The sequence below is a fragment of the Bombyx mori genome, chromosome 17 (assembly GCF_030269925.1).
Source record: "Bombyx mori chromosome 17, ASM3026992v2".
NCBI lineage: Eukaryota > Metazoa > Arthropoda > Insecta > Lepidoptera > Bombycidae > Bombyx > Bombyx mori.
The window spans coordinates 5,726,761-5,743,343 of record NC_085123.1 but is presented as its reverse complement, the minus strand read 5'-3'; the positions used below and the strand labels follow the sequence as shown (position 1 = coordinate 5,743,343).

Sequence of the window (16,583 nt, the reverse complement as noted above, 5' to 3'; positions counted from 1 at the left end):
AATATTTTAGCCGTATACGACGTCTTGTGAGTCCGCGTGGGTAGGTACCACCACCCTGCCTATTTCTGCCGTGAAGCAGTAATGCGTTTCGGTTTGAAGGGTGGGGCAGCCGTTGTACTGTTAAAACTGAGATAAAACTCATGTCCCAAGGTGGCATTTACGTTGTTAATGTTGGCTCTGGTGACCATTTAACACGAGTTGGGCCGTAAACTCGTCCACCCAAATAGCAATAAAAAATATGTAAAGGAAAATAATAAATAAGAATCCATTTAAATTTTGCATATAAAAATATGTAATTTTAAAATAATATCGTTACATTGATATTAAATATCTAAAGGACAATGCCCATTTTCTTTGGGCGTTTGGGCCCCTAAAAAAATTATCGTTACATGATGGTTTTAACTTAATTTGATAGACAAAGAAATATCGTTTCATATTCAGAAAACGATTTGTATATTCTCACCCAGGTTCAAAAGAAATCTGTTTTTTTTCTGCAGCTAAAATTAAGTGGTTAATTGTTTTCTTCGAAATCAATAATCGCTCTCATAATTAGTTACAGTGTTAAATAAGTTAATTGTGGTTAATGTTGCTAGAAATAAGCCCTTATGTACATTTTATTATAATTATATCCTCATAATATTAATATTCATTGACTTCATTGACCCTTCTTTCGGAAATGAAAATCCGGAAGCCGGCAACGATATTGTTGTTGTTTGGTTTTTAAATTCGTCAATAGGCAGGCAAAGAGCGTAGTCTATACAGCCTAGTCTGTCGTAGTTATATTATTTTCATGTCAATAAAAAGCCGGGGTATCTCTTTTTACGAACAAAACAGTCACTGCTATGTTAGCCATAGTTTTATTCAGTGACGTTTAATACACAAAACAACACCCACTTTATATATCACAATAAAATATTAAAAAAACATTAAAATAAAACTTCAAGTGACGCTTCACTCGGGTTGCTGCCAAAACTCTCTGACCATAGATAATAAGAATAAGTAATGGTGGGCCATTGAGATTTTTACTAATGGAATCATTAATGTCTAAAAATATTAATTAATTCATGGTTTTAAGTAATAATTATTATTACAATATATAAATATTGAATCGAACAAAAATAAACTAAAAAAGTCTGTGAATTATAACCATTAACATTTTTTTTTTTATTTGTTATTCAAATCACAGACAACTCTTTCGTTTAGCAGCATTTAGGTTTACTATAAGGCTGTATGGGCTAAGCCCTTTGTCTGCCTATTGGCGAATTTAAAAACTATGAATGATGTACTCAGTTTTCGGATGTTATCATATAAGTAATTTATTTTTTTGTAAAACAATGCCAGGGTGAAAGAAATGTTGAAACATAAACTAAAAAACGTGAACAAATAAGGCATAGTTTTTCAAGTACAAATAATTTTGACACAAAGTTGGCCCACTTTTGGGCATTGTCCTTTAAACTTAAAATTCAGGTCCTCCCTCTGAGCTTCACATGAAAAAAAAAAGGATATCAGTTTCTGCAAATATAATTATTTCTAGTGAATATAACACTTTATTACTGTACGCCTATCTATGAACTCATACAAAACAAGTTAAAAAAAAACATCGTCATCAACATTCACAACGCACAAAATGGAACTTATAACGTTTCATCATAAGGTTCAGATTCCAATTACTTTTCGCCGCTCACAATCAGTGTTGGGTTTCCACGTCCTGCTGCAGCTGCGGGTACAAGATGGCCACCCTGTTTCCGGCCGCCATCCTGCCGGCGAAGTCGAGTCTGCGCGCGGGACGCGGCGCCCCCAGTAACGCGTCCAGAACGTTCCTGGGAGCCCAGACGTCTCCACTTGCACTACTGGCGCTGCCATTACCTGCGCCCACCGGCGACAGTGGGGAGTCGGTGGTCGCTCGGATCACCGTTGCTCGAGATTCACCTACATAATTAATCAATAAAGATATAATTATTCTCACACAATACAATAGGTGCATACAATAAATAATAGTAATTCATGCAACTGAGATTCGATAATTAGATATCCGATATCCACCAGATATGTCTCTGGGATTCTTTGTTAACTTTAACCGCATTGTTGATGAGCTAAGAAAAATTACATTCTACCTGTGATCCAACTACCGGGCCTAAAATTTCCTACAACGTTCACTATACTATTTATTCGTAATTGTTCTCATTTTTATTTGATATTCGAAGAAAGAGCTTTAGCTATTATTATCACTTATAGAGAATATAGAGAAGGAGTGCAGAATGTTAATATTTTTTTTATATCATGCATTAATAATACATTAAATCATTAAAAAAAACATCATACACACTACCATGTATTTGACACACACACGCATGCATACTATTTGTTTATTGTCAAACTTTTCTTATTTCTTATATTCTGTGATCAAATTGAAAATAGGTTAATATTGTTTATCTTTAATATTATTTGTCTATAGTGTAGTCTTGGCGAAATCTGTGATTATAGAAGTATAATAGTCTTTGACAGTAGAGCCATAATAATGTCCAAGCTTATAATTTCAATTAATTATAGTCGAAATTCGACTACCGGGGGACCACTAGTATTTCCTAAAAACTCGAAAATCATCCGATATACTATTATTATTTTACCAAACAAGATGTATATATGTATATATATTTAAAATATAATTCTACTGTACGTGTGTATGTCACTGAACTCCTAAGCGGCTGGACTGACTTAAATAAATTTTTGCAGGACAATGTCTGTCGGGACCGCTAGTATATTTATAAAAAAGTAAAATAATGTTATGAGTAACTATTGCGGTTTCAACTTCGAGAACAATGAATTTATTTAATAATACGCGAGCGCTTCTTATATGCGCTTGTCAAACTTTCGTCGTGATAGAAGAACACGATTTTGTTTATAAAGATGATGGTACTCAACTGTTTGGTCTTTGCCTATTTATTTATAGGTGGATATTGCATTATGACTGACAGTTTTTTTATTATCGTTTCGATTTTGGTAATTATATTTCCACCCTTTGAAGTCGTCGTGGCCTAACGGATAAGACGTCCGGTGCATTCGCGTTGAGCGATGCACCGGTGTTCGAATCTCAGGCGGGTACCAATTTTTCTAATGAAATACGTACCCAACAAAATGTTCACGATTGATTTCCACGGTGAAGGATAATGTGTAATAAAAATCAAACTCGCAAAATTATAATTTGCGTAATTACAGCAGAATCAAGAGAACCATATTTCAGAGCAAGTTGTTGATGGATATTCCTAGCCACTCGCCATTAGCAAAACGAGAACAGCCAGAAATAATATGTCACCCGGACGATGGCATGCCCGACAATACTGGTGGTAGGATCTTTTGTGAGTCCGCGCGGGTGGGTACCACCACCCTGCCTATTTCTGCCGTGAAGCAGTAATGCGTTTCGGCCTGAAGGGTGGGGCAGCCGCTGTAACTATACTTGAGACCTTAGAACTTATATCTCAAGGTGGGTGGTGCATTTACGTCGTAGATGTCTATTGGGCTCCAGTAACCACTTAACACCAGGTGGGCTGTGGCTCGTCCACCCATCTTAGCAATAAAAAAATATATAAAAAACCCTGTATTCTGATTGATGTGACTCACCGTCTGCGCCGTGGTTATTGTGTGCCCGACATTCTAGCAGGACTCTCAGTAGCGTTCTATGGGCGGAGGAGTTCGAATACGCTCGTAATAACGCTTCCAATTCACCCCAAACTTGACGCCATTGTTCTTCGCGACGACCGCTCGATTTGCCCCTTTTATAACAATAATAATTAAATTAAAATAAACTAAATTAATAATTAAGTTAAACATGAATTGTCGTTACAGTCGATAAGAGACTAACATCACTATCCTTTGCTAACGGGAATTGTAGGAGGCCGAAGATGGTTTTTTTTATTACCCTTATAGGCAGACGAGCACACGGCCCACTTGATGGTGAGGGGTTACCGTCGCCCATGGACTTCAGCAATACCAGGGGCAGAGCCAAGCCGCTGCCTACCGCTGGGAGCCCATTCCATAGCCGGATGGTACGTGGCAAAAAAGACCTCTGGAAACGCACTGTCGATGACCGCAGTGGCTCCAGGTAGTATCAATGAACTCTACTCCGGTGGCGGGCGGTGCGATGGTAAAAACGAGTTTTTTTTTTTTTTATTGCTTACATGGATGGACGAGCTCACAGCCCACCTGGTGTTAAGTGGTTACTGGAGCCCATAGACATCTACAACGTAAATGCGCCACCCACCTTTTTTTTCTCAGAGCACTCCCCATGGAACATACGGTACAAAATACAGGTATTTCGAATCGCATAGCCGTACGGATAGAACAAGGAGTTACTCGGTAGGTTCTACCGGACTCTCATATAAAGGATGGGACGGCAGACATTTTTTTATTTTTTATTGCTTAGATGGGTGGTCGAGCTCACAGCCCACCTGGTGTTAAATGGTCACTGGAGCCCATAGACATCTACAACGTAGAGATATAAGTTCTAAGGTCTCAAGTATGCCCCACCCTTCAAACCGAAACGCATTACTGCTTCACGGCAGAAATAGGCAGAGTGGTGGTACCTACCCGTGCGGACTCACAAGTCGTCGTACCACCAATAAACCAATCAAATTATTATTATTAGCTTCAACGGTATATGAAAAGGTTTTATAGTTTAAACATTACCTTAGATTCGAAGGCAGCTGCGCGGCCGGGAATTCATGGCGAGATTCCATACTTAATAACGACAGCAGGACGCTACGACACTGATCCACCTCTTCGTCAGTTAATGATTCTTGCACGACCAGCCTCGTTAACGGTTCCATCACCTTCAAAATCACAAAATTATGACAAATCTTTGTAGGGTCACTGTTTTTTTCCCTACCTACGCTGATAGCCTTGAGAGGCTGTTTCAGCTTCACCCTAACGTGTAGGTGAGCTCACGGGACTCAAACCGGAGTGCTGCTAACACTGGGCCTAGCAAGAGCAGTGCTTCGCAGAATCTGGCACCGGATCGGAAACGCGACCCACTGAGAAGATCACTGGTTGGTGTTACATAACAATCGACTTCATGACACATCATTGATAGTGTTAGGTTAACAATAGCAGTAAGAAGCTATTAGAGTTGAACCGGTTAGCTTAAATATTGCTGATAAAAATTTAAGCAGGTTTAAGATTGATGAAGCTCACGCCTCCCCACGGAACCCATAGATATCAACAACGTATATACCGCCATCCACCTTGAAAAAAGCGTTCTAAGTCTCAATTCGATAGTACAACAGTTGTCCAACCCTTCAAACCGGAACGCATTGCTGCTTGTTCAAAATACAACGGGTTGGTGGTGGTACCTATCACGAGGTATTACGAAAATTATATTACCCGAACTTATTCCTTCACCGTGGAAATCAATTGCGAACATGATTGAAGTACGTTAAAAAATTACACAAAAAATATTGTTGATCGTTTGCGGGATTCGAACACAGGCACTATCGCATCAGTACACCAGGCGTCTTATCCTTTAGACCACGACGACTTCTTTAACAATGACACGAGTGATATTAATACGCATTCGACTTACTGATCCTAAATTGAATATGAGCGTTGAGGATATCGTCAGGGGCCAATATGTCGTGTGCCTTTGCAGCCGAGACCTCGCGCGTGCGTTGGACCCCGCCCCGCGGAGTGGGTGCAGCTTATTTTGCTGCATCAGTGCGCCAAACTCTTTTATTCTGTAAATTAATAAAAACGAACATAGCGTTTTTTTTTTAATTGCTTAGATGGGTGGACGAGCTCACAGCCCACCTGGTGTTAAATGGTTACCGGAGCCCATAGATATCTACAACGTAAACGCCGCCATCCACCTTGAGATATGAGTTCTAAGGTCTCAGTATAGTTACATTTTTCGGGCCGGGGGCCGAACCTCCTACGAGGTCCACGCGCGCCCCTTAAGCGCGTATGTGTGACTCAACGATCTGCATGGTGTTGTGAACCCTTTAAACCGAAACGCATAACTGCTTCACGGCAGAAATAGGTAGGACGATAGTACCTACCCGTGCGGACTCACATGAGGTCCTATCACCAGTAATTACGCAAATTATAATTTAAGTTAATTATGGTCTATGAATTATCTATTATCTATATATATAAAAATGGTTTGCTGTTCGTTAGTCTCGCTAAAACTCGAGAACGGCTGGACCGATTTGGCTAATTTTGGTCTTAAATTATTTGTGGAAGTCCAGAGACGGTTTAAAAGGTAAGATAAATATAGAAATGCTCAGAATTAAATAAAAATAACAATTTTGATTTTCCTTTGATGTGTCCCTCGTCGTTTTAAGTTTATTTTATACAAAAGTACAGGTCTTTTATTTATCGATCGAGGCACTACAAAATGTGCCGGGTCAGCTAGTTATTTATAAATATGGATTGAATTGTGTGCTCGCCTGTAGTCTGTGACGCGTCCACCGGCTCCCTCGGAGAGCGCGGGGGGATCGTCGTACGTGGTCCGACCCCCCAGGGCGCCGATCCACAGCTCGCCCCCCTGGGCCGCCAGCACGTGCGACGCTGATCTACCCCCACCTTTCCTATTCAAATTACATCCAAGTCAATATTTTTTTCAATTATAAATTCAAAGGGAAGGCTATATTTTTCGGCCAATTAGTAGGAGCTAAGAGCTTAAGGAGGATTAGAAACTAATATTTAATTTATATACATATATCTATTAGGCTTTTGTTCATATGTCATGCATTCGACCCAGCGAGAGTGGTTATTGGAACTATTCTGTTACTGATATAGTAATATTATATTTGACAGTGAATGGCTCAATCATTTTAACTTATGAGGACTTTTCATCTATTTAGCGCTTCGAATCGAGCGAGGCAAAGCAAGTCTGATTTAATTGAATACATGAGTAGATAAAAAGGTTAAGTACTATTTTTAAGATTTTTGAGTTTTTACATTGAATGAAGGTTTATGTTATGCCTATAAACCATATTAGATCTTAAAACTCCGGGCTTAAAGGCTATTTTTAGAAATTGCATGTAATGAAGGAGTTATGTACGAAGAAAAAGTACAAGTAACAAAAGTTTGTTGTCCGTTTTCTCAAAATTAACATTTTGTATCATATCCCCTTCATTCACTCATGTCTTCAATTACATTAATCAAATATACATGAGCGGTTTTGTTAGTAACACAACCTACTAATTAAAATATTTTAAACATCAATCCAAACACACGACGTTATAATATTTTTTTATAAATCGTTACGTATTCGTGTACGGTCTATTGTTAGCGCTTTGCTTATTTTGGCCCCAAATGACGTCACACACCAAGGTTCAGTTCAAGTAATGGAAAGTTTGCGCAGCAATTGAGAAGTTAAGTTGGCATTTTATGGTACACATGCTACCGACAAATGTATTTAATATTCTATATGGTATAACGATGCTTTCAGTAACCTTTCCAGTTTCACCAGGACAGGTGGGAGAGCAAGGGCTCGACCAGAAGGGGCGGGATTAAATTTGCTAACAGCTACCCGAGCGCCTCCAAAGGAGACCTAACAACTCAAGAGTAACTGTTTCTCGAATGACTCAGTAGAGCGCGGTCATGTCGCTAGTATAAGTAGTAAGTTAGTAGTAATAGTAGTAAGTAGTAAGGTAGTAGTAATAGTAGTAAGTTAGTAAGTAGTAAGTTGTAGTAACCTGGGCACTTCGAGCGTGACCGACCGCCCGTTGAGCAGGAAGTTGACGAGACAGGCGGAGGGGCGGCTGGCGACGTCGGCGGGCGTGACGCGCCACAGCGGACCCGTGCAGCCGCCCGCGCCCCCCTCCGCGCCGCGCGGCGTCCACCAACGTAGCACCACCTGCAATACCGATACAACTTACTCCATCGTTCTCGTCGAACCCGTTGCGACGAAGGACTCGGCGAGTAAATTAACCCACAGACACAGCCCACTGAGTTTCTCGCTGGATCTTCTCAGTGGGTCGCGTTTCCGATCCGATGATAAACATTTTTTTGATAAGCTCACGGCCCCATGGTGTTAAGTTGTTACCGGAGCACATAGACATTTACAACGTAAATGCCGCCACCCACCTCGAGACATGAGTTGTAAGGTCTCACTTTTAACAGTACAACTGCTGCCTCGCCCTTCAAACCGAAACGCATTACTGCTTCACGGCAGAAACAGGCAGTGGTGATACCTACCCGTGCGGACTCACAAAACGTCCTACCACCAGTAATATAATTCTGCGAAACCTCTTGCTAGGGTTAGTGTTAACAATGTCGTTAGGTTTGAGCCCCGTGAACCTAACGTAACCCTACTTGTTAGGGTTACGATGAAATGGTTTCTCAAGACCATCAGCTTAGGTAGGGAAAAAAGTTATCGTAGTCTGAGACCAAACGAGTAGGTGTCATCATCAAACGTTTATTTGCCGCGAAGTACGTACATAGGTTCCAATTTAAAGGTTGAGACAGCTGTTTTAGTTTACAATTGAGTCTATGACCTCATCTCTCGAGATGTCTTTGGGCTCCGGTTAAACATGAGAAACTGTAAGTTCGTCTATTCACTTAACGCAATAAATTCTCATGGTACATTTAGTATGGTTGAAGCATTAGCTAGTACTAGCTATTACAATAAGCTACTATACTAACAGACTCAGCGGCTTCGGCAGCAGTTTGTGAAGCTCGCAAGCCAGCATGAGCATCGATGGAATGGACAATTTCTACATCGTAATTAGCACTGGAACTAGCGTTTTGTTCTTCCTGAAAACGATAAAGACAAGTTAAAATTCTGTATTTATTGATGTTCATTTTCATATCTATACTAATATATAAATTTAGAGTGGCTTTTACGGATGCTCCGTTATAACTACTGAACCATGCATCCGATTGACTTGAAACTTGGTATCTATGTAGAAAATACATTTACTTAATGGATAAGCTAATATTTATATGAGTGTTGGACTCCCTGCCCCAGTTGCGGGGCCGTTAGGTAATGATGAGAATGTTTGTGGGGGTGAGAAATAATAATGTTAATTTTAAATGCTCAGCGAAGCAGTCGGGTACAGCTAGTATTAAATATATCTTTTGATTTTTTTCTGAATGTTACAAGCTTTAAAACTAAATAATTTGATACTTTATACAGTTTCTGTTGTTATCTCCGGCGAGTTTACTGGCTTGGTAGCATCGACAAAATGACATTACCTTCATGGGAATTCCAGTAACTGTGGTAGTTGATAATTTGTAATGCGGTAGTACCAGACGACCCAACAAGCTAGCTAATGCGCTAGCTCGTGATACTATTACTTCGACGCCCATCAGACCACCGCCCATCTGTTGAAAACAATGATGCGTTGTGGTAAATGAGCGTGGACTATATATTTTAAGTAGCTGCTTCGCGAATCAATCTACTACCGGATCGGAATCGCGACCCGCTGAGTGAAGACAACTTATGAGGGCCCTATGTACCAGTAGGGTACCCTAGGAATGCAACAACAGCAATATATCCTTGGTTGAAAAACCTAAATAAATAAATATTGGACAATTGAAGTATTGAATACTTTTCATAGACATTAGGCACCTCTTAGGTAAAATATAGACAAACTACACTAACCTCTGTGAGCTGTTGATTGTTAACTCTGGTTTCAGCTTTCTCTGGTGTGACATTTATGATGATTAGATGGCAGTAATGTGTTACTAATAATCTGTAAGTGTAATTTCAGTTATATAGGGATATCTTAACATATTTGAGTATATAATCATTTAATATCATACATTTACAATTGTGCAAATCAAACTCAACAGTACACATGTACTATACAAAAACATTTTGAAGCCTTTAACATCATTTAGAATACAACTATACGATACTGCAACCCAACTAAAGTTTGGAAATTTCATAATAATATAGTTCTGTGTGGTATATCATAAGAATTTAAGTGTAAAGATTGAAAAAAAATTACCCAACAATATTTTCTAAATGTTTAAAAGTTTTAAGATCTAATATTTTATTTGTTTAATAGATTACAACCTCATTTGTTTAGAGAAAAGTCATAGGACCTACTAGTTTAAGTACCCATTTCAATGATGGCGAACAGTTACTTGAGCAATGGCAAGGGCAGAGCCAAGCCGCTGCTTACCGACTATAACTACCCAAAAAAACATTAAAAGAATTAAGAAATATTGAGAAAAAACATCTGTTCACCAAAAACATTTTTTTTTGTGTCTGAAATACTCACTGAGGTGTTGCATTAGGAGAATCTCTACTGCTGTTTGGTTGGACTATGGAAGCTTTTTTGTTTTGTTGAATCAAAGTGTTTAAAGCTATTTCTGCTAAGCTCCTTATTGAATCATCATCTCTTGCACTTGTAATACATATTATCCGTCCTCTGGAAATATCAATTTTACATATATGGTTATCTAATTGGGAGAATATTGAAAGAAAATAATAATGTATAAGTCATACCTATTTTGAAAATGTCTATCGGTTGATGTGCGTGATATCTGCTCTGGTGATGCTTCACCCAGTGCTTCGATGGCTGCACAGAGTCCGACAACATCCCCTCCAGCACCACGACGTACTGGTCCAACAAGACACAACCCATTCAGGACCTAAAATTTTATTGTTTTACTATTAACTTAACTTTATCAGATCCTTACTAAGGTAGGCAGCGGCTTGGCTCTGCCCCTGGCATTGCTGAAGTCCATGGGCGACGGTAACCACTCACTATCAGGAGGGCCGTATGCTCGTATGCCTACAAGGGCAATAAAAAAAAAATTGTAATCTAAATTTAAGCTTAACTGAGACGATATGAGTTAAAGATGGAAATACCAAGGGTAGGAGATCTTTTTCATCTAGTAAACAGTTGCTGAGTGAGTGAGTGAGTTCAGGATAATGAAAATACATGTAAAACTGCAATTCCAGAATTATCTTCCACTCTTACTCAACAATCAATATATTTTCGATTATTCTAAGCCAAACATCTCTATTGCTATATACTTTTTTTTTTTATGTTTGCAGAATTAGACTTGCAACTTATGATGCAAGTTTAATTGATTAAACATCTTGAACTTGCAATGATTTGCCTATGCAAGTTTGAGATTTTGTAGATTTCATTTGATATTCATCAAGGATCAGAGGTTCAAACTGAATCATATTATTGCAATCAAGAGAATCGATTTAAACACCCACCTCCAAAACCAACATATAAATATGACTTACAAAACAAATATGCATTTGAAGTTAATGATGTGATTAACTCTATTTGATAAAAAAAATATGATATAATTATTAATTACACGATTTACTTACACTACTAGTAATTTACAATATAATAAAATACTCACATGAGTTAAATTTTGTTGTAATGCCGCCCAAGTGTTTAATATATGCGCTACAGAATCACTCACTACAAATTTCACCTGGAATAATTTTAAAGTTAGTCATAAATTTAATTGTTTGTTTGTGTTTAATTGTTGTTGTTAGTTGTTAAATTTTTTATTTGTTCCAATAACAAAATAGATCAGATTTAGGTATTTTAATAATTTAATGATAAGTGAAAAAGGTCACAGGCTATCTCAAACTAAGTTTCTGCTACCCTCATTAAGATAGAAGGTAAATTCTCAATTATATTTAATTGTATTGTGTATTCTTATTTTAATTAAGACTGGCTGTTTTATTGAAATTAATAAAAACATTATTGTTATTTATCATTATTTAGTGTTTTTTGTTATGCAATATAATTATTAATTTATAATAATTATACAGATATGTAAAATTATTGTAAATATAATGAATATTAACGCTAAAAGAGTACTTGAAAATTGTCATGAATTATTATGTCATGAATTATTTGAATGTTCTTTATGATTTGTGGCTTATTTGGTTTTAGAAAAGACCAATTAATCTCTTTTATCACAATTGATCATAAAAAAATTAAATTAAGTTCAAGTTTTGGTCAGACAAAACACAGCATACCTTAAAATCGCCTATATTATAATAGTTAACAGTAGCGCTAACAACTACTAATATTTATTATTGACCATGTCCATGTCCATGTGCTTCCAAGTCCAGGGATCAAAATAATATCATTTCATTATCTAAATTCAATACTCACTAATTTGCTTTCAGGAAATAAATCCCACACTATACGACAGTACTCTACCGCAGCTTCCACACTGCAAGTCCACAATGATTTACAGATTGGAGGTAAAGGAACCTGACCGGTACCTCGGCCTTTCGATACATCAAAATCTATTGGGTATTCTGAAGATATTCCAAAGTACGGTGTGTGATCAAGAACAAATATTGTTTTATGATTTACAGGGAAAAGGGAATTCATTATGAATGCGTCAAAAAGATTTTTGGATAATTATGCATAACCCACAACAATGTTTACATCTTAAATTCTCAGTTTTGTGTACCATGACATGGGGTAAATTGGGATCCTGGGGTAAATTGGGACAAACCTGCGAAAGATTCTCAAAGTACCTGTAGCACGGAATCTACCTAATTTTGTTTATGTTAATATTTATCAATGCATAGAAGAAAAACCAAGTTAACTATGGAAGTACTAAATATGAGTTAAGTTGGTCCCAAAAATTCGTCAAATTAAATTGAAAATAGTGGTTGAAAAGTGCGTTTTAAAACAGCTTAAAGAACTTTTAAAAAAAGTAATATTATCGTTGTTTTTTCAATAAGATCACAGTTTATATAAGTTTTTAATACACCTGGAAATACCACAACAAACGGTAAGTTGCAATATTCTTATTTTAAATACAATATTTCGACAAAATAAAAAATGTATATTTTTTCCTTTCTTTTTGGGGAAAATTGGGACGTATGTAGGGTAATTGGGAACGAGACTGGAAAAATTAGGGACGAGAAAACACAAAATTGGAACGCCAAAAGACAAAATAGGGATGGCTTGTTAGGGTTGTCACTGATATCTTATAATAGATTTTTTAGCCTATACTATCACTTAATTGCGTGATGTAAAGAAGGTTAATGTGTTTATCAGTTAGTTTATGTAAGTATTATAGGTAAAAGAAAAGTATATATATAATTACTTTTTTTTCGCGACATTTACCTTGTAATATCTGCCCGGTCGTATGTTCTTTATAGCAATAAAAAAAATTAAAAGTTAAAAGAACTCAAACGAATCAAAACTTTTGTTATTTCAGAATCTATTCACGCGTCGAATCATGATTTTGTTAACATTCAAAACGCACACACAAATAAAAACAGGCCTCAGATTTTAAATGTAACATTAATTAAAAATCCGAGATATCCAATTATGAGTGAGTGAATTAATTGAGTTTAGTTATTTAGCTTAGAAAGAATTTCTTTTATTTTTGTTATTATTGGCAGTAATCAGATAAAGCTGTTTTTTTATCTTATTCACCTGATATCTTACTCTTGCTCAAAGATTATTTTGAAAATGTTGATTAAATAAAATTGTATTATTGCATTTCCAGTCCTTTTGTTTTCTATTTTTTATTCTATTTTATCATTTTGTTTCAGAGTTGTGATTTTTAAGGAAATTAAAGAATAATTTTCTAAAATATAACATGCACATACTTTTTTGATCATTGTATTGTTGATTATCATTCACGTCACATCGCTTCGGAATAGAAACCAGCTTAATTTACACTATGTTGTGTATTGTGCTTAAATTATGGATTGTATTCATCATTTCGGTCCATATAAATAATTATATGGCACCTACCTATATATCGCAGTACTGCGAGTTGACAACCCTTACAAATATCCCAATTTAACCCTTAACCGTGTCAATTTACCCCGGACGCTGGGTAAATTGGGACGGCCATTATTTTACCGATTATTTCTTTAAAATGAATAATTAAAATTATGTAACGGTTTTTATCACCTAGGTACGTTCAAGACTCAACTTATTTCTTTGGTTGAGCAGTGACTATTTAATTGGAACTATTTTAAAATTCAATCTGAAGGTCGATTTTGTCCCTATTTACCCCATTGTACGGTACAATATTGTACAAAGCAAGCAGTAATCTCGAACGTCAACGAGATCGGTAGAATTGCCAGCTAAAATCGGTACATTTATTTGTAGGTACCCAAAATCGGTTTTTGACAAAAAAATACAATATTCAATCAAATTCGTTTATTTATTGAAAAAAAAAATTACAGGGTAATTTATAACAATCATATTTAAGAATAATTATTTTTTATACCAATTTTTTTTGGCCATAGCCGCAGTCATCTTCGAATTAATTTCAAAATTATAACAATTTGCTGTAGTTTTACATGTAATAGACCAGTGATTGGTTCAGTAGACAGCCTATTTCGCTGTTTTGTTTTCAAAAGATTAATATGTGAAAATATGTGTTCAACGTTAGTGGATGAATGGGGAAGTGATAAAATATTAAAAATGAAATTAGACAACAAAGGAAACATTTGAGTTTCATCGCCACGCTTTAGTAAAGTTACTTCATCCCAAAAGTTCTATATCATCAAGAAGACATCTACATTTAGAAGTCGTCGTGGCCTAAAGGATAAGACGTCCGGTGCATTCGTATGCAGCGATGTACCGGTGTTCGAATCCCGCAGGCGAGTATAAATTTTTCTGATGAAATACGTACTTAACAAATGTGCACAATTGATTTCCACGGTGAAGGAATAACATCGTGTAATAAAAATGAAACCCGCAAAATTATTATTTGTGTAATCACTGGTGGTAGGACCTCTTATGAGTCCGCACGGGTAGGTACCACCACCCCGCCTATTTCTGCCGTGAAGCAGTAATGCGTTACGGCTTGAAAGGTGGGGCAACCGTTGTAACTATACTGAGACCTTAGAACTTATATCTCAAGGTGGGTGGCGCATTTACGTTGTAGATGTCTATGGGTTCCAGTAACTACTTAACACCAGGTGGGCTGTGAGATTGTCCACCGAACTAAGCAATAAAAAAAAAATCATCAGGAAATGTTTTGATTTGTTCACAATTTCTTAAAATGCGCCACTCTGTATCAATTTCCTGGCAATCATTGCTCTGAACAATATTGGGAAAGAGCCTACTCTTATGAACTGTCGACGCAGTCTTGCCAATTTGAACATTTTTTGTATCAATGATGTCTGAAAGTGTAAAATCGGGAGAATTTCCATGTTTACTCTGAAATCGTAGAAAAATCGTGTAATTTCGGTGTTTCGTTAGACAGAGCCCATATCGGTAGAAATACCGAAAAATCGGTAGGTTCGAGACCACTGGTACAAAGTTAATATAATCTGCTTTAATCAAAGTTCTCATAAAAAAAAATAAGGGATTTTATGACCTGGTAACTAAAACTTTTAAGTCATACCTTTTTTTATTAATATTCTTATTTTTATGAAAAATGATAATCATAGTGAAATTAACTCAAATGAAGATGATTAACTTGACACATTAATCAACTGGGATGAAATTAAATAAAATGAGATGAGATGTTATGGGATGAAATATAATCTCAGTAAAATGGTTATCATTTACTAAGATTTTTTCAATGGACTTTTTGGAGGATCCCGAGAAGTTCCGTCAAGCGTCTTTGTGTGATTTTCCCACATTTATACACTTTCACAGATATTAAACAGTTAATAAACCACCGTTATTACAAATTTAAACCTGAAGAAACACTAAATAGACAAAATAAAACAAATCACACAACTTCACTCCTCGCGTTCCCGCCAAAAGTCCTGTCATGAAATGTCATACTCAAGCATAGATAATCACCAACATATGATTCAGACAAGCTGGGGTGCTACATCGAAAAAAATCGAGAATAATATAAAACAATTGTGTTATAAAATCTATTTTCAATCGATTTTGCCAACACTGACCGACGATTTAATTCTTTATGTGGTTGGTACAAAAGGGCTCAGAGAAATATTATTGTAATTGTTTCATTTCACACAGACTCTTTAGGCTATTATTAAAATAGTATCAGCGACTGACATGTTGATGTATTTTTAAAATTACATTACGATTGAATTAGGCGTTCCTATAGACATTTCATGACAATCTTTGTTCACGTACCATGAGGCATTGATGGCTAGTCTAAAAAAGCGCGAGTGTAAAATTTAGAGTCTGGATGTTTAACTACGGGGTGGTGTAGCGTGTAGTGGTGACGCAGGGCTAAGCGCCACCACCGCGAGCAGTGGTCGTGGTTTTTGTGCGTTCGATGAAGTAAATGACATATATTAATTCACGCTTACTGTATGAGTAAATTTATGTGACGGACATCTTTGAACTGTGTCGTTACAAGAAAGCCGCGATGTCATCGCTATCAAGAAATGTCGACAAAAGGGTTCCATTGTTAGTGTATGTTGGTGATTGGCCGCGTGATTTCTTGTCTTCCACCTGACCTTAAACCACTACTCCCTCCATCGAGTCTTTTTATGTAGATATGTGACCAAAGAACTTTGAAGCCTTTCAAATCTTTCCCAATCGTTCTACGGCCGACCTGGTGATGATGCACCGTCGTGTGATTTCGTCACCACATCCTCCAGTGCTCGAGATAGTTCACAGTTTTATTATATTTTGTACGTCGGTGACATTTCATTCAGGCCGATCAATTATTATCAT

At 36.9% G+C, this 16,583-nt stretch overlaps 1 protein-coding gene and 1 long non-coding RNA gene across 2 annotated transcripts; one reads left to right on the top strand and one right to left on the bottom strand.

The window, feature by feature from the left end:
• Positions 1–268: 268 nt before the first annotated feature.
• LOC101739738 (protein asunder) lies at positions 269–12,519 on the bottom strand. The gene is made up of 13 exons (XM_038016930.2): positions 12,105–12,519; positions 11,335–11,409; positions 10,454–10,599; positions 10,227–10,376; positions 9,602–9,692; positions 9,193–9,321; positions 8,641–8,751; positions 7,692–7,852; positions 6,438–6,578; positions 5,576–5,726; positions 4,684–4,826; positions 3,619–3,770; positions 269–1,929 (listed from the first exon to the last, which is right to left on the bottom strand). Exons 1-13 carry the CDS (start codon positions 12,327–12,329, stop codon positions 1,688–1,690), a joined length of 1,917 nt encoding a protein of 638 aa, XP_037872858.1. The 5' UTR covers positions 12,330–12,519; the 3' UTR covers positions 269–1,687.
• A 78-nt stretch (positions 12,520–12,597) lies between these two features.
• Positions 12,598–13,457, top strand: LOC134200427 (uncharacterized). The gene is made up of 2 exons (XR_009975351.1): positions 12,598–12,738; positions 13,171–13,457. It is a non-coding gene; the product is annotated as an uncharacterized LOC134200427 (long non-coding RNA).
• The last annotated feature ends 3,126 nt before the right edge of the window (positions 13,458–16,583 follow it).